At 43.4% G+C, this 18,583-nt stretch overlaps 1 protein-coding gene across 1 annotated transcript in view; it reads right to left on the reverse strand.

Moving 5' to 3' along the window:
* The window catches only part of LOC136626786 (alpha-2-macroglobulin-like protein 1), a 61,099-nt gene that overhangs the window by 19,174 nt on the left and 23,342 nt on the right, over positions 1 to 18,583 (reverse strand). The window contains exons 2-5 of the mRNA XM_066601791.1: positions 4,809 to 4,938; positions 2,898 to 3,123; positions 2,545 to 2,671; positions 1,201 to 1,322 (exon numbers count right to left, since the gene is read on the reverse strand). Of these exons, the coding sequence (XP_066457888.1) occupies positions 1,201 to 1,322; positions 2,545 to 2,671; positions 2,898 to 3,123; positions 4,809 to 4,938 (605 nt within the window). The remainder of the gene's footprint in view (positions 1 to 1,200; positions 1,323 to 2,544; positions 2,672 to 2,897; positions 3,124 to 4,808; positions 4,939 to 18,583) is intronic.

Here is an 18,583-nt window from a genome sequence, read left to right on the forward strand (position 1 = left end):
ACACTTAGCTGGCTGCGTATTTATTTGGAGAACTACTGCCCCCAGCAGACACGGACCCAGAACACTGAGCACAGTGACAGGCAGGCCAAATATATTTTTTGCCCAATATTTTTTTTAAAAGGACCAATGCGTATATTCAATCTATAATATATGTCTTCTGCCCCTGCCTCCACACTTCTGTCCCTGGAGTATTACTGCAGGGCGCAATGCTCTGCACGGCCGATATACCAAAAAAAAAAAAAAGTGCAACACTGCTAAAAGCAGCCTCCACACTACTGCACACGGTTAGATGTGGCCCTAAGAAGGACCGTTGGGGTTCTTGAAGCCTACAATAACTCCTAACGCTCTCCCTGCCTCCACACTTCTGTCCCTGGACTATTACTGCAGGGCGCAATGCTCTGCACGGCCGATATACCAAAAAAAAAAAGTGCAACACTGCAAAAAGCAGCCTCCACACTACTGCACACGGTTAGATGTGGCCCTAAGAAGGACCGTTGGGGTTCTTGAAGCCTACACTAACTCCTAACGCTCTCCCTATAGCAGCTCCGGCACCAGCAGCACTGTCCCTCAGCTATGTCACAATGCATCTGAGGCGAGCCGCGGGAGGGGCCGATTTTTATACTCGGGTGACACCTGATCTCCAGCCACTCACTGCAGGGGGGTGGTATAGGGCTTGAACGTCGCAGGGGGAAGTTGTAATGCCTTCCCTGTCTTTCAATTGGCCAGAAAAGCGCGCTAACATCTCAGAGATGAAAGTGAAAGTAACCCGAACATCGCGTGGTACTCGTTACGAGTAACGAGCATCTCGAACACGCTAATACTCGAACGCGTATCAAGCTCGGACGAGTATGTTCGCTCATCTCTAGTGACAACCAATATGGCCGCACTTCCTTTTGAAACTTTTAAAAAATGGTCACCACAGCTAAATAAAAAAATGCCCATAATGCACAACAACCGGAGAGTGGCTGCAACTGTAACTTCTCATTTATTGATATATGGAAGGTGATGGCTTCTCGTTGCGCTCTGTGAATATCTAGTGTCTAAAGACACAAAGGGCAGCGGAGGGGTGACATGATAAAGAGGCGCCTCCTGGTGGCACCATCCGCTCATCTCTATGCCTGCACAGCATCTACGTGACTGCACAACTCTGTACTAGTCCAGCATGAGACTCGTCACGGTCATCCCCTCCCGGCTACTCACCACCACCAGCACCGACTGGATAACTACATCCCTGCGGCCCTTCTTGGGGATCACCGTCTCCTTGCCCCCGCACAGCTCCTGACTCTTCACAGCTTCAGCTATCACGGTAATATTCATTTTTCCTGGAATATGAGCAAAAGTCTGTGATGTCATCATCAGGGGTGGGGCTGTGATCAGTGATGTCATCCTCAGGGGCAGAGTTTTGACTACCTGTCAGTCAGGATATACAGCCTATATTAAAGGATATTAATGTAGTGAAAGGTGTGCAAATCCCATGTCTGATAATCACATATAATCATATCTGTCATGAGAGGGGCTCCTAGCGTAGAGCGGGTCACTGACAGGTTTTTAACTAGGGGGTTCTACAGCTGTCATGTTAGGTGGACTCCACAGAGTTGATCCTGGGGACACTGTAGAGAGCAGAGGGTGGTCCCTCTCTGAGGGTCTAGCTGAGACCTGGGTAAATGCAGGTTACGGACTCCAGGACATACAAAGAGTAGTGGGCCCGGTCACAGGGTTGGCACCAAGTAGACAGAGGTCCGCTACGAGGGATCCATTGGACATGAACATACTTTTTTATGCTTTAAATGAGTGCAGTGGCCGGACACATGGAGGCAGAACACAACAGAACCTCATTTTAAGCTTAAAAAAGTATGTTTGAAGAGACCCCCTGTTGATAGGCTGCCTAATTCATCTGTGGTCACAGCCAGGATACCGGGCCATGATACAGTGCTATGTCAGAGGGTCTAATACAGCTATCAAACTAGCACAAATTACAAACTACTATGGGGTTTACAAGGTAAAACTATTAACCCTTTCCAATCCAATTTGTATACTGGTTTTCCTAGGGGGCTTACTCTTTTTCTGCCGTTATACAATGGCGCCATATGCTGGCTAAAGCCAGTACTGCATGAGGTGACACATTGGATAGGCTCCGACAGCAGGGAGGCTGGCAATATACAGCAAGAGAACCCTGATGGATGTCTTCCACATCGGAGCTGTACAGCCTTAAATTATAATGTCTTCAGACGTCAGACAGTGGATTGGAAAGGGTTAAATCCTCTCCAAGAGGTAGGACTATGACAGCATCTTGGACATGATACACAAGTTGATTATCAGCAGTAATAGATGAATCGCAGTTACGGTAGTATATGGTGTGCGCATCTCATGTTTGATCATGTAATTATATCAGTGATGTCATCACCAGGGGGCGGGGCTGTGACTACCTCTCAGACATGATACAGGGGCTGGTTGTCAGCAGTTACAGACAGAGGTTGTCACGGTGGTATAAGATGTGTTGATCTCATGGACATCATGGCATGTAGGAAATACCCGTATTCTTACCTATTATACTTGGAGTCACAACCCAAGAAACTGTCTTTTTCACCCCTCCGGGAAGACAGAAGACTTTCTCACTGCTTTTGCTGTTCTCAGTCTTGAAATGCTCAGAAGATGGAAGAGAGGCTGCGATCTGAGGGGTAAACAGTCATATATGTACATTAATATAGAGTGATATAGGGTGATATTAGAGTTACAGACTGCAGGGAACAGACAGTATTGTCAGCCATCATTAATAGTGTGGACACTCCTGGATGGAATCGTCTTAATGGAGTCACACTTCGCATTCTGTCTCCTTGGCCCTGGTTTCCTTCACTTTCATGAAGTCTCCAAATATCTTACAACAGAAGAATACTTACCATCATCGGATCAGTCTGGTAGTTGAACACAGAGACTTTAAGATTGAAGCTCTCTCCTCGCTTCACGGAGTAAGGAAGGGTCAGATCTACAAAGAACGGCTGGAAGGCTTTGAGAGAAACTGGCTGAGAGAGACCGAAACCTCCAGGTCCAACGCAGAAGGTCTGGGCGCTCCATTCCGTGATGGTGTGAGGGACGCTCACCGACATCTCAGCAGAACCATTGTCCCTGCAGATAATGAAGGGAGGTAAAGTGGGAACATGAAGAACCATTAAATGTCCAGGTCTGATGCGACATAACTAGATTACGTGCTCAGTGGGCGTCTGACAGTCATAGCTAACCCTGCATTATATCTAGAGCTCTGTTTCTGGGATAAGATTGGAACAGCAGAATGGTCTGGGTGGAATAGAGACTGTTACAGCCATTGGTCATGAGTGATGACATCCCCTACCTTCTCCTGTTGTTGGTCATGGCCAGTTCCATGTGTCTTGTGTTGACTACAGCAGATGCCGCACCGCATGTCAGTTTACTGGTCCTCACAGAGTGCACATGTGTGACCAGCTCACCTCTTGAAGATCAGTGCACACCCAGGTTTTCCATCCCCGGCCCACCCAGACAAGTCTCTGGCTATTCTAGACACCCTTCCATGCTAGCAGGTGTCTGAGGAATTACTCTGATAGCATGCAAAGGTGTTACGGTGTTCTGTCTGCTCTTCTGGTTTTGGTCTGCCCTATTCAGCTTTACTGACTTTTTCTCTCCTGACCATGTTCATTTTGTCTGCTCCCTGCCCTGGCCTCAGCCTCTCTCAGCACTATGCAAATATTCTACCTAAGCTCTGTTCCACGACCACGTCTCCAGCTGCACCCTCTGGTACCACGTTATGGAAAACCGTGTGCAAGAATTTCACCTGTTCTGACTTAGGTTATGTTTCCCGACTACATTTCTGTTTACAACCTCCGACACTGCATTATGGCAGTTCTGACTGCGCTGTGTCAGCAGCGACATAACTGAGACTATTACTGGGCTCTCCACAGTAGAGACCAAATCCTGATTGGTGTGGTTAAAGGGCAAAAACCAGGGAACCGCAGGTGAAGCCTCTAGACCTAAGCTAAATCAGTTTAGTGGCACAGCGAGCCAGCATCCACTGACTTCAGAGTGGAGTAATAATTAGTTCCATCCCACTAGTAATATCACACACACAGGTCTTAGTAGAAAGTGTCAATCATGTTCTTATACCATAACAGGAGCATTCAGACTCTGTGGGGATCAGAGCGGCCGCATGATGCCAGATGTGATGTCAGCGTTTAACTTCAACCTGCCGGGGGTGAAGGTGTAGCTGAGCCTTCTGCATGAACTGCATGGGTTGTCCCCATCCTGATTGGCTGATTTCAGTCTGCCTCTTTTACCTGATTGGCCGGTCTATTTTCCCCACCTCTAAATAATGACTCAGTATTTTACTGCTGCATTTCCATTGTACTTCAAGATTGGAAACCATATAGGAAGGTGAGTGAAACCTGAACTGATGATACAGGTAGCTCATCGTAGGCTGAGGCAAACTTCGATCTCCAGGAGTGAACCCTACATTGATCGGGATTCCATCTTTTCTGGCAATGGTCTGCAGCCAATGGTTCTGTAGGTGCACCCATGGAAAATATTCCTGACATTACATAAACAGGTCTTACACCTTATTTATTTATGATCAAAATAACAAACCCCTTCATTTCTGAGGTCCTACCATCAAGAACTGCATCCCATTCCTGTGAACCCTTAACAAAAGACCAGACCAAGGATCTACCTGTCCACTTGGTACAAACAACAAGGACCTTACATGATATTTCCAGGTAGGTTTGATGATAAGAAGTTAGATTATTACATGGGAATAAGAGGGAAATGTTTGGGTCTGTAATACTCACGGCATTTTCTGCAGTCCCCACAGCCAGGTCTCGGGGAATAGAGTGCGAGGCTCCGAACTGCTTCCACCATCATCAGCCTCCGCAGCATCAGCTAAAGTGCCAGAAGGGGCTGCATCTTCTGGAGGAACAGCTAGACGAATGGAGAACAATTGTCACTCATAAAAGGGAGATACACCAAAGTGTACTGTGCGGGGAGATATCAGGAGGGTCAGTATATAGGATATAGTGTGGAGGATATATCAGGGGGGTCAGTATATAGGATATAGTGTGTGGGGGATATATCAGGAGGGTCAGTATATAGGATATAGTGTGTGGGGGATATATCACGAGGGTCAGTATATAGGATGTAGTGTGTGGGGGATATATCAGGAGGGTCAGTATATAGGATGTAGTGTGTGGAAGATATATCGGGAGGGTCAGTATATAGGATATAGTGAGGATGATATAAAAGAAGTGTCAGTATATAGGATGAAGTGTTTGGAGGATGTATCAGGAGGGTCAGTATATAGGATGTAGTGTGGAGGATGTATCAGGAGGGTCAGTATATAGGATGTAGTGTGTGGAAGATATATCAGGAGGGTCAGTATATAGGATGTAGTGTGGGGGATATATCAGGAGGGTCAGTATATAGGATGTAGTGTGGAGGATATATCAGGAGGGTCAGTATGTAGTGTATGGAGGATTTATCAGGATGTTCAGTATATATGATGTAGAGTATACAGGATATATCCAGGGATTCAGTATATAGTATGTGGTTTGTGGAGGAAACTTTGAACCCTTCTTATGTTCTTGGTCTATAGGACCTTCTCTAGTCTCACTAACAGTTGAGGGTGACAGATTTACTATACTCTCCGTCCACGACTTGATTCTAAATTGCTTTTTCCTTTAAATCTGAATGTTGTCACTTTCAGTATACATTATGTCATTGTGAGTTTGTTTTCTGTATTCACCACCAGCCATCATATATAGGCTTAAAATCATGCAGGGCACCAGATACTAATGAGTAACATCTATATAACAATGTAGGGGACTACATAGAGAAGTGGAGAAGAAATGATGTTTGGAGTTTTTGCTAATTTGCTAAGGATAGTGAAGGAGTACAAAAAGGAGACAGTCCGACTGAGAGATCCTCATTAAGTACGGGCAACAGTCGGGTAGGTTACAAGCGGCCGAGGTCCCAGATGCTGAGGATCAAAATTGAAAAAAAAACAAAACACACAAACCAATGGTCAAGATGATGAACCAGAAATAAAGTGGTCAGCCATAGTAACTGATTGACTCATACTGTATATCTAATTGACATCCCTTCTAAATAGGAGGTCACCCATCACTGCGCTCAGCTTTGGATTTGCAGAAAGCACTAGAAGTCAAGTCAATTCTACAGTCCAGATGTGATCTTCATGAAAGAACGACTCCCAAAAGTCTATTGTTTCAATGCCAAAAAGCTCCCTACTAAAGATGAGCGAACACCAAAATGTTCGGGTTCGCGTTATTCGAAACGAACTTCCCGCGATGTTCGGGTGTTCGTTTCAAATAACGAACCCCATTGAAGTCAATGGGCGACCGGAACATTTTTGTATTTCGCCGATGCTCGCTAAGGTTTTCATGTGTGAAAATCTTGGCAATTCAAGAAAATGATGGGAACGACACAGCAAGTTCTCCTCTGCCACAGCTGTAACAGCTGTGGCAGAGAAGAACGATGTTAGCCCATTGAATTCAATGGAGCCGTCAATACAGCACTCTCCTGCCCCTGAGCCAATCAGAGGCAGCCCTCACTCACCCATTCATGAATTCATGAATGGGTGTGAGTGAGGGCTGGCCTCTGATTGGTCAGGCTGTGACCATTCAGAGGCATCTTATTCAGCAGGCGGGGATTTTAAATCCCCGGCTGCTGAATACTACTAACAGCTGTTCAGAGCAGTTCAGGAGAACTGCAGCCTGCCGCGCTGAACTCCGTCTGTCGGCACCAGGTGAGTATATATATATTTTTTATTTTTACACATTTCTGGATGAATTGCAGGAAAGGGCTTATATATTTAACCCCTTTCCGACAATTCATCCCGCGATCGCCGGCAGCCCATTGCATTCAGTGGAGTCGGCTGTATTGACGGCTCCATTGAATTCAATGGGCAAACATCGTTCTTCTCTGTCACAGCTGTTACAGCTGTGGCAGAGAAGAAGGATTTGTCTTCTATATGTTCTCAATGGGGTTGGCGCTGCTGCCGCCGGCCCCATTGAGCGCATATAGAAATGATTTCTCAGGGAAGAAAGTTAAAGTAACCCGAACATCCGAACATCGTGTCGTGTTCGTTACGAATAACGAACATCCCGAACACCCTAATATTCGCCCGAGCATCAAGCTCGGACGAGTACGTTCGCTCATCTCTACTCCCTACCCTAACATGAAGACCAGATGAATAGGCTGCTGATCAAGGACCTCAAGGGTCTTTGGACTGTCAGGAGAAACAGTTAATACCTTGTCTCCAAAATTGCAAGTAAGTGTTCCATGGAAGACAGTCTGTAGCCAACAATAAAGTCTGGTTGTGTGTGCACAATGAGCTGCTGACTGGAACTCAACTAATGGATTCATCAATGCTGAGAAGGTACAACTGTATGAGAAAGACTGTAATAGGGTTTGTAAAAGCACAAGCAAGCTCCCGCTTGTGAGAGAAACCATAGTGTCTGCTGAACACCATCTTGTTCCCCACTGCATATTCTAGCTTACTTGACACTCGTACTTAGATGTTTTGTTCAGAAAACTAGGACAATCATAAGATTACAAGACCTGAAGAAGAAGGCTGCGATGGACGCTTGCTCACACAAATGTGCAGCGAGGCTGCTGATTAAGAAATGTACTCTGCTCAGGAAAGAGTAAAACAGATGATAAGGAGTTATTTATTTCATCTTCTGTACATATATGTCAGTCTTAACTAAGCTCAGGAATTCTTAAAGAAGACAAATTAAGGATCTCAGACAGAAACAAACAACATGTGACTAGAGAAGAGTTTTGCTCAGAGACTTTCATCACTGCAAGTGCTAGGTTTTAGTAATCTATATATATATAATTGAATGTATGCATGTCTGTCTGTGTGTCTGTCTGTTTGTCCTTTATGCGCTACTACATCATTCATCCGATCGCCATGAAACTTTGGGAAGTTGTTGAGTACACTCCTGGGAAGATTATAGGCATAGGACATTCATGCTACGATAAATGGCGCGCGTGCGTGCGTGCGTCGTCGACAGTTACGACCCCCCCACGTAGATCGTTCGATTTCCATCATTGCCACTAATTCTCTCACTTCCCGATGTTGTAGAAACATGAAATTTGGCACGAGCATTGATTATGTCATAAATAGGAAAAGCTAATGGGTCCCAACTCGATTATTCAATTCTTCGCAGAAAATTTTACGGACGGAATCTAATTTTCTCGCTTCCCAATGTCATAGAAACTTGAAATTTGGCACGAGCATTGATTATGTCATAAATAGGAAACGCTAATGGGTCCCAACTCGATTATTCAATTCTATGCGCCAAAGAATTAGCGTCCAAATTTTACGTACGGAATGTAATTTTCTCACATAGAAACTTGAAACTTGGCACGGGCATTGAATATGTCATAAATAGGAAAAGCTAATGGGTCCCAGCTCGATTATTCAATTCTATGCGCAAAACAATTAGCGTCCAAATTTTACGTACAGAATCTAATTCTCTCACTTCCTGATATATATAAATGAATGTCTGTCTGTCTGTCTGTCTGTCCTTTATGCATTACTACACCATTCATCCAATTGCCATGAGACTTTGGGAAGTTGTTGAGTACACTCCTGGGAAGATTATAGGCATAGTACAACTATCCTACGATAGGTGGCGCACGTGCGAGCGTCGTCGACAGTTATGCCCCCTAGACAAAGATCGTTTGATTTCCATCTCAAGCACGAAAGCAAAAGGCATTACGAGCAACGGGATGAGTGTTCAACCAGAAAATGATGCATCCGCCGAACGTTTCGCAAGACAATTGCTGGATATTGAGAATGCTGAGGTAAAATGAAAGCTGTGCTATGATTGGTTGCTATTTCTTATACTGCTGAGGTAACATGAAAGCTGTGCTGTGATTGGTGGCTACTTCTTATACTACTGACGTTGCATGAAAGCTGTGCTGCGATTCGTTGTTATATATTATACCACTGAGGTAACATGAAAACTGCACTGTGATTGGTTGCTATATATAATACCGCAGAGGTAACATGAAAGCTGCGCTGTGATTGATTGTTATTTTTTATATTGCTGAGGCAGAATAAAAGTTGCGCTGTGATTGGTTGTTATTTCTCTTACTGCTGAGGTAACATGAAAGCTGCGCTGTGATTGGTTGTTATATATTATACCACTGAGGTAACATGAAAGCTGCGCTGTGATTGGTTGTTATCTAGATATATAAAAACGAATGAATGTCTGTCTTCGCAGCAACGCGCGGCGGGTAAGCTAGTCTATATATATATAAAAATGTCTGTCTGTTCTTTTATGCATTATGACACCATTTATCTAATCGCCATGAAACTTTGGGAAGTTGTTGAGTACACTCCTGGGAAGATTACTGGCATAGTACATCTATCCTACGATAGGTGGCGCGCGAGCTAGCATCGTCGACAGTTATGCCCCCCAGACAGAGATCGTTTCCTTTCCATCTCAAGCACGAAAGCAAAAGGCATTACGAGCAACGGGATGAGTGTTCAACTACAAAATGATGCATCCGCCGAACGTTTCGCAAGACAATTGCTGGATATTGAGAATGCTGAGGTAAAATGAAAGCTGCACTGCGATTGGTTGCTATTTCTTATACTGCTGAGGTAACATGAAAGCTGTGCTGTGATTGGTTGTTATCTATATATATATAAAAACGTATGTCTGTCTGTCTTCGCAGCAACGCGCGACGGGTAAGCTAGTCAATAATAAGGAGGCATAACAAGTTATGCATATAAATAGTCAGGTAACCTTTAGCCTGGCTTTAATGTATTTGCTTGAAAGGACTATAAATACTTTGGCTTGTTAACAAATAAACAGAATCATTTGCAATTTCCCCAAATGCTGTGGGATATGTGATTCTCCGAGCAGCTCATACTAACCCTGATTTGGAACACAAGAATATATCTGTAGCGCCCTGTGCTTGACATATACATTGCATATTATCATCCCTGAGACCTGTCATGAATTCCTGCATGAATCAACAGCACATCTACAACCCTAAAGACAGCGGCAAAAGAATGGTATGGCTTGACAGAGCTTGGACATGTAGAAACTGAGAAGAGGGAAGCTAAAATATCTATAAGACACTAGAAGTGACTAAGAGGATATAATAATAGTAAGAGAATATAATAAAGTGCCTATAAGAGTATAAAAGTGTCCCTAAAGGTATATACGGTAATAATGCACAAAAGAGAATATAATATTGTATCTAAGAGAGTATAATAATGTCTAAGAGTAAAACAGTGCCCCCACTGTAAGAATACACAAATGTGTCAAAGAGCATAACAATGCCCCTAAATGAATATAATAGTGTACCTAAGAGAATGTAATAGTATTTCTAAAAGACTATGAAAGTGTGCCAAAGAGAGTGTAATAGCTCCTCTACCGTAAGAGAGCATAATAATGAACCTTAGAAGATGCCATAGTACCCCCCCCCCCCAAAAAAAAAAAGTATAATAGTGTACCTAAGAGAGTATAATAGCATTTCTAAGAGACTATAAAAGTGTGCCAAAGAAAGAAGCTCCTCTACTGTATCATTGATCTACTGGACAATGATAAAGTGTATAGGAAGAAGCTGATCTTGTTATGGAAGTATTGCATGATAACTTATCTTCAGGTACTACAGATTCATTATCCAGAGTACGTGATGTTTACATCTGCAGACTCAGTATAATTACTATATATTGGCATAGAAGATGTAAGGTTGTATACACTGCATTCCTTTATAAGACTTTGTAGCCTTTGTTTTGAAAAGTCTATAAAATTATTTGAATAAAAAAAGTGAGAGGACCCAGCGGGTCTGAGGGGACCCAGCGGGTCTGAGAGGCGCTTCACCCATCAGCAGGAGATAGGTAATGTTATATTCTAGAGGTGAGAGGTATAAAAAGCAGGCAGGGGAGAGAAAGCATCGCACCATCAATAAGTAACACACCATCAGCCATGAAACCCCCGGCCTAACATTGTGTTGGTCCCTCTCTGACCTGTTGAGGCCCAGACTCCACCAGACCTCTGAAGTGTCCTGTGGCACCAAAGGCGGATTCTGTAAGTTGCTCAGTGTGGCCTCCATGGATTGGACGTGTTTCTCTCAATGGGATGAGATCGGGGAGAAGTCATCACCTTCATCTCTTTGTCCTGTTCCTGAGCAGTTCTTGTAGTGTGGCTGGGTACATCCCGCTGAGGACACTCTCATTAGGGCATCCCAATGCCATAAAGAAGGTACTTACCTATACAATGTTAGGTAGATGGCATGTATCACATCCACATGATGCCAGGACCCAAATACCCAGCATAACATTGTCCATCACACCTGCTGGTTTGTCTTCTTCCCATGCTGGTGCCATCTCTTCTCCAGGTAACACACTTGGCCATTCACATGATGTAAGACATGATTTATCAGACAAGGCCACCTTTTTCCATTGCTCCATGGTCTACTTCCCATTGTAGGCACTCTCGGTGGTGGACAGAAGTCACACGGGCACTCTGACTGGTCTGTAGTTCCACCCCATACACAGCAAGCAACAATGTCTTGTATGATCTGACACCTTTCTATCATCACTGGCAGGAGCTTAATCTGTAATTTGTCCTACAGTCACTCTTCTGTGGGATTTAACCAAATAGGTGCCTTCGCCCCACACACAGAGGCGTAAGTATGATGGGGGCACAGGATGCAGTCACTCCTGGACCTAGGGGGGCCTATAAGTTAATCTTCCCCATATAAGGAGACTAGCACTATGAATGAAGCATTACACTTGGGAGCCCTGTTACAGCTCTTGCATTAGGGCCCAACAGCTTCAAATTACACCTTTACACACACACACACACACCTGTTGCTGGTTAACAGTTGTCCTTCCTTGGACCACTTCTTTAAGTAATAACCACTACATATCGGGAACACCCCAGAAGACCATCCGTTTTGTAGATGCTTTGACCAAATTGTCTACACATTCCACTTTGATCCTTGTCACAGTCGCTCCGATCCTTACATTTGACCTTTTTTCCTGCTTCCAACACAATAACCTCAGGAACTGACCGATCACTCGCTGCCTCATATACATTGTGGCATTAGGAGGTAAGTCACTACTCAGAATTGCAATCTTTTTCACCCAAGATGGTTGACACTACTCTCAGGAACATACTTTTACACCCAGAACGTCTTTAAAGTCTAGCGCCTGTCAGTTGTATTAATCCCAGCAACCGTTCACACACACACAAAAAAACCCTGACCATCTAGCCACTAACTATACATTATCTTGATCTCTCATTAAAACAGGCCTATTGCCATAGCATCACATTAGATCAGCATTAACTGAATCCGTGACGCAGTCTTGGGCATCAGTACATAGGCATCACTCTTCTTTCTCAGATAGGGTAGCAGAAACCAACAGTCAGCAAGATTACAAGCACCTGGGGTCCCGGATGCTGAGGACCACATTTGAAGAAGCACAAACTAATGGTCAAGATGAAGGACCAGAAATAAAGTGGTCAGCCATGGTAACTGACTCTTACTGTTGATCTAATTGACATCCCTTCTAAATGGGAGGTCACCTATCACCACAATCAGCTTTGGATCTGCAGAGACCACTAGAAGCCAAGTCATTTCTACAGTCCAGATGTGGTCTTCATGATAGAATGACTCCCAAAAGTCCATTGTAACAATGTCAGAAAGTTATTTACCTTATCATGAAGACTGGAGGAATGGGCAGACCAAGAACAATAATGTATTTAGACAGTCAGGAAAAACAGTGAAGATCTTGCCTTAAAAAAATTGCAAGTAAGTGTTCCAAGGAAGACAGTATATAGCCAACAATGAGGTCTGGTGGAGGGCAGCTCAGTATGTAGGATGTAGTGTGTGGAGGATATATCAGGAGGGTCATTATATAGGATGTAGTGTGTGGAGGATATATCAGGAGGGTCAGTATATAGGATGTAGCCCACATTAGTAATAATATCCCCTTTTTGTGCTCCCTGTATTAATGCCCCTCACAGGGCCCCACCAGGTATCAGTGCTCTCATAGGTCCCCAATAAATATTATTGACCCTCATAGGCCATATTTATATATTGCTTTGTGGTATCCTCGTTGTTACTTGCTCACTGAGATTTCCATCTCCTCCTAAGAAGGTTGGCACTACACACATAAAGCCTCAGGACAACAAAATTACTTCAACTCTGGCGTCTGCTAGCTTTTATTTCACACACAGCAAATGGTTTTCTCATCAACACGCAGGAAGATAACAATTCTCAGAGTTCACAACCCGCAGGGTCTCTGTCACTATCCCCAACCAGGTGTCTAGGGAACTTTCTCCCCTGTGAGACACATGACGGGCCCAGTCTGGTCCGCTCTTGGCCTCAGGCTTACAGTTCCTACAGTTGCTGTTTCTGCAGCCTCTCTCTTTTAACCAACTCTCACCCTGAATATGGCCAGAGCTGATACTTTTATCTTACTTCCTGCTACACCCACTGGACTTCTCTATCATTTCTAGTACCTGAATGTCTGTCTACAGCCCCCTGCAGGCCATTCTGTGTACTATAGCACCATATAGTTCTCCCACCTTTGATAAAGGTCGTAGACTTTATCACAGGTTTTAACTCTCCCAGGTCGAAGCACCATGTTCAGAGGTCTTTCTCTGAGTGTGGTTGTCCCTTGTTTGACACTTCTGATAGCTGCAACTTCAAAATTTTTAATCTCTTGCTCAACTCATCTCTCATACTCTTGCTCAATTGTTTGCTCATTCATGAACTGTCGTTGGCTCTTCAGTTGCTCCTCTTCAGGTACTTGTTTAGAGTCTGACTCTACTGTTTCTGTTTTGCTATTCTCTGCAACTTCTATATTGTTCTCTTCACACACATCTTCTGAGGCCCCCCCTTTCAGTCTCTGCTTCTTTAGTGGCTTTCTCAGCTTCAGCAGCCTCACCTTCTGCCTACTCTTTGGTCTCTTGTACTTTAGAGGATTGCTCACCCTCCATCTGTTGCTCAGCCCTCACCTTCTCAGTGCTTCTACTGAACCATTCTGCATATCTAGCAGACATTGTTTTCTTCTCAACAAGCAACTAATAAAACTTCTTCTGTTTCTTCTCCCAGTTGGATTCCAAAGGAAAAAAGAAAAATGATGATCCAAGCGCTTCTTGGGATTTAAAAAAGGTTGATCCACTTGATGAGTTTAAAATAAAGTTTTAATGCAACGCGTTTCAGCCCTTGTAGGGCCTTTATCTAGCATACAATATATAGCAATGTATAGCAACTATATGGTTTATATAGAGAAATTAAACAACTTACTCCTGATGTGTCTGATGATGGATCTAATTGCTGTCCTATGGCGGGCGCATTTTGGGGAGGAGTTACAAATGGGAGGGGTTTAGGACGGGATGACGTCACTAAATTATCTTTACCATTTGATAAACATAGATAAAATGAAAAAACTGTCCGTATTAGACATAGGGCAATAGGGAGGTTTATGCCCCGTTGCTCTATATATAGCTTTATTTGAGGGGATGTATTATCTTAATGTGGCATCCCGGGACGTTGGGGGTCAGCGCGATGACGTGTGCCGTGTTCCGCACTATCCCATTGGTAGGGCGTCGTGACGCGCGCGGCTAGGCGCGTCATGACGCTGGGGACTGGCGTAATGACGTAGGTCATAATCTACGTGCCAATACCTCAATTGTATATCAACTTTAGTAGTGATGTAGGCAGCGTCTTGACGTGTAGTAGAATGTACGTCACGGCACTGCTAAGGATAGATGGAAGGATGGAGTATGGATTAGCGTTCAAGTTTTAACCCATTAATGGATTGCCCATATAATTGAACCTGTTGTATAATTAAAAGAATATAAAGGGGCATAGGATAACGTCCTCTTGTATATGGAACACACAAAAAAAAACAAAAAACAAAGAAGGCAAACCATCGACAGAGGCTGAAATTCAAAAGGATATCTTCTCTCTCAATGACCCCATCCCCACTGATTTAAAATCAAAAAATAAATTTTATCCAACTGAAAGTAAAGGAGAATTCGTAGAACTCTTTTACCATAATACTTTAAAAGACTTTAAAAATATGTGTGATACACAAGCTCCAGTGAAATCTAATCTAACCGAGTCACAGAAAGCTATTTTAAAACAATTGCATACCAGAGAGGATATAGTTATCAGAACGGCTGACAATGGGGGGGGGGGGGGGGGATTGTGATACTTGACTATGATCAGTCTCACGCAGAATCTCTAAGAATACTTGACAACAAAAAATATTATGTGAAATTACCCAGTGACCCCACTAACGACATCGCTAATGAATTTAGAAAACTAATGAAAGAAGCACATTCATCTAACAGTCTTACAACAGCCAAATACAAGTACATCTGTGAAATATCTTATGAGAGTCCCTATTTCTATCACATTCCAAAAATTCACAAACATCTATCCCACCCTCCAGGACGGCCAATCATAGCTGGGATGGGGTCGATAACTAACAGATTATCACAATATATTGACATCCAACTCCAGAAATACGTTATTTCATTACCATCATACGTAAGGGACTCAGGCCATATACTCGAAATATTACAAGAAATCACATGGGCCCCTGACCACCTATGGTGCACATTTGATGTAGAGTCGCTATACTATAATATTGACCACCAACAAGGAACAGAAGCTGTACGAACCATTCTTGAAGAAGATCCTTTAATGCTCATTCAGCAAAAAGAACTCCTCAACAAGGCAATCATGTTTATACTACGCAACAAATTATTTTTTATACAACTCGTCATATTATTTACAGATCTTGGGGACCGCTATGGGCACGAAATGTGCCCCTTCATTCGCAAATCTAGTCATGGGGATTTTTGAGAGGACAAGATTCAATGATCCTCGTATAAAATTATTCAAAAGATACATTGATGACATCCCCATTATCTGGAGAGGCAGTAACCAAGGAATGTCCGACTATATAAATCAACTGAATGAGAATGAGTTCCATCTTAAGTTTACAGACCATATTAGTGACAATAAAGTTGTTTTTCTGGATCTAGAATTATCAATTGAAGATAACACACATACTGTATAATCACCAGGACACACTTCAAACATGTAGACACCAACAGTTATCTAAGGCCTCCCTCACACAGGGCGTTTGCAGAAACGCAGCATTTTGCAATGCTGCGTTACTGCAGCTTCCGCCCCGTTTCAGCAGCGCTGGCATACTTTATGCCAGCGTTTTGACTGTGTCTTCAGCTCGGCTGAAAACGCAGCCAAGAATGCTGAAAAGAAAAAAAAAAAGTAATACTCACCTAGCCGCTGCAGTCCAGGTCGCGGCCGCTGGTTTCTACCGCCTATCTGGGCTTCCTCGGCACTCCCAAGTCTATTGCCGGAGGCCAGCTTTGAGAACCCGGCCTCCGGCAATAGAGTGCTGTGATTGGTTGTCGGTGCTTGCTCAATGCCCAATCACAGCCCTTCATTGACTGTCTCAGCCAATCAGAGCTTTCCGGTGCAGATTGGCTGAGACAGTCAATGAAGGGCTGTGATTGGGCATCGAGCGTGCCGATAACCAATCACAGCACTCTATTGCCGGAGGCGGGGTTCTCAAACCTGCCCTCCAGCAAAAGACTTTGGGAGTGTTGAAGAAGCCCGGATCAGCGGCAGAGACCAGCGGCCGCGACCCAGACTGCAGCGGCTAGGTGAGTATTTACTTTCTTTTTTTCTCTCTACCTAGCTGGGGCAGATTTTCGGGGTAGGGATTCTATTGCAAGCCCTCACCCCGAAAATCGGCGAGCGGTTAACTCTGCCAAAAACGCGGCACCAAGTGTTGCCGCGTTTTCAGCAGTGCTAAAACCGCTGCCCATTCATTTTAATGGGCGACGCAGGGCTGAAAACGCCCCAAAATAGAACTTGCATCGCTGTCAAAGCGCAATGTTGCAAGGCGCTGCGTTTTCAGCCCTGTGTGAGCAGCCCCATTGAAATGAATGGGAGTGTTGTACAGCGTTTAGCGCTGGGCTGAAAAGGCAGCTGTATAAAACGCCCTGTGTGAGGGAGGCCTAAGTTTTCACAGTTGCCATTACAAGAAATGGAAAATCAACGTTCCATATGGCCAATACAAAAGAGTAAAAAGAACTGTACAAAGGACAGTGACTTCGTGGAACAAGCAAAAACCATTACCACCAGATTCCACGAAAAAGGTTACCCCAAACCCATCATTCATTCAGCTTATGAAAAAGTTAAAAATGATACAGAAAATAGTAAAATTGCTAAACTAAAAACATCTGGAGTTAAACAGGTTAACACAGAGTACAAAACCGCGTTCATTACCAAATAGTTTTCATCATGGTCCCATCAAAAATATACTTTGAAAAAATTGGTCCATTCTAATGGAGGATCCTTTTTTTAAAACCAACTTACCTAAAAATCCTATGTGTATTTTCTGAAAAAATAAAACTTTAAAAAAATTTGGTAGCACCCTCACGACCCAAAAAAGAAAAGAAAAAATGTGATGAAAAAATTCCAGGCCATAAGAAAGGGGTCTTTAGGGGCGGCAACAAAAAATGTAAGTGTTGCCTAAATATTCTACACGACACCAAGGAAATTGAAATTAAAGAGGGAGAACAGTTTACAATCCAGCAGAGATTAACTTGCAGTACCTCGTACGTTATATATCTATCACAATGCCCATGCAACCAACGTTACGTTGGGCGCACTAGTAGCGCCCTAAGGACACGAGTTTCCCAACACAAATGCAATATCAAAAAGGGATACTCCAAGCATAGCGTCTCTCGACACTTCTGTATCTCCCATAATTGTGGTCCGTCAGGTTTAAAGGTCATCCCTCTTGAATACATCTCTAATAGATCTATTCCAGATTCAAGAAAGAAAGAGATGCTCTGGATTCTTAAATCAAACACATTAACACCATCCGGATTAAATGGGATCGTGGAAAAAATCTAAAGAATAAAAGCATTTTATTGTACTATTCTATACAAACGTACAACACTCTTTTATTCCAGGATCTTATCCTATTACCAAAGCAGCACTTATGTGCCTTTCAGTTATATGTATGTATTTATTTTAATAATAGGGTCAGTATATAGGATGTAGTGTGTGGAGGATATATCAGGAGGGTCAGTATATAGGATGTAGTGTGTGGAGGATATATCAGCATGGTCAGTATATAGGTTGTAGTGTGTGGAGGATATAACAGGAGGGTCAGTATATAGGATGTAGTGTGTGGATTATATATCAGGAGGGTCAGTATATCGGATGTAGTGTGAAGGATATATAAGGAGGGTCAGTATATAGGATGTAGTGTGGAGGATATATCAGGAGGGTCAGTATATAGAATGTAGTGTGGAGGATATATCAGGAGGGTCAATATATATGATGTAGTGTGTGGAGGATATATCAGGAGGGTCAGTATATAGGATTTAGTGTATAGAGGATATATGAGGAGGGTCAGTATATGGGATGTAGTGTGTGGAGGATATATGAGGAGGGTCAGTATATGAGATGTAGTGTGCGGAGGATATATCAGAAGAGTCAGTATATAGTATGT

This window comes from Eleutherodactylus coqui, chromosome 4, assembly GCF_035609145.1.
Source record: "Eleutherodactylus coqui strain aEleCoq1 chromosome 4, aEleCoq1.hap1, whole genome shotgun sequence".
In the NCBI taxonomy this organism is placed as follows: Eukaryota; Metazoa; Chordata; class Amphibia; order Anura; family Eleutherodactylidae; genus Eleutherodactylus; species Eleutherodactylus coqui.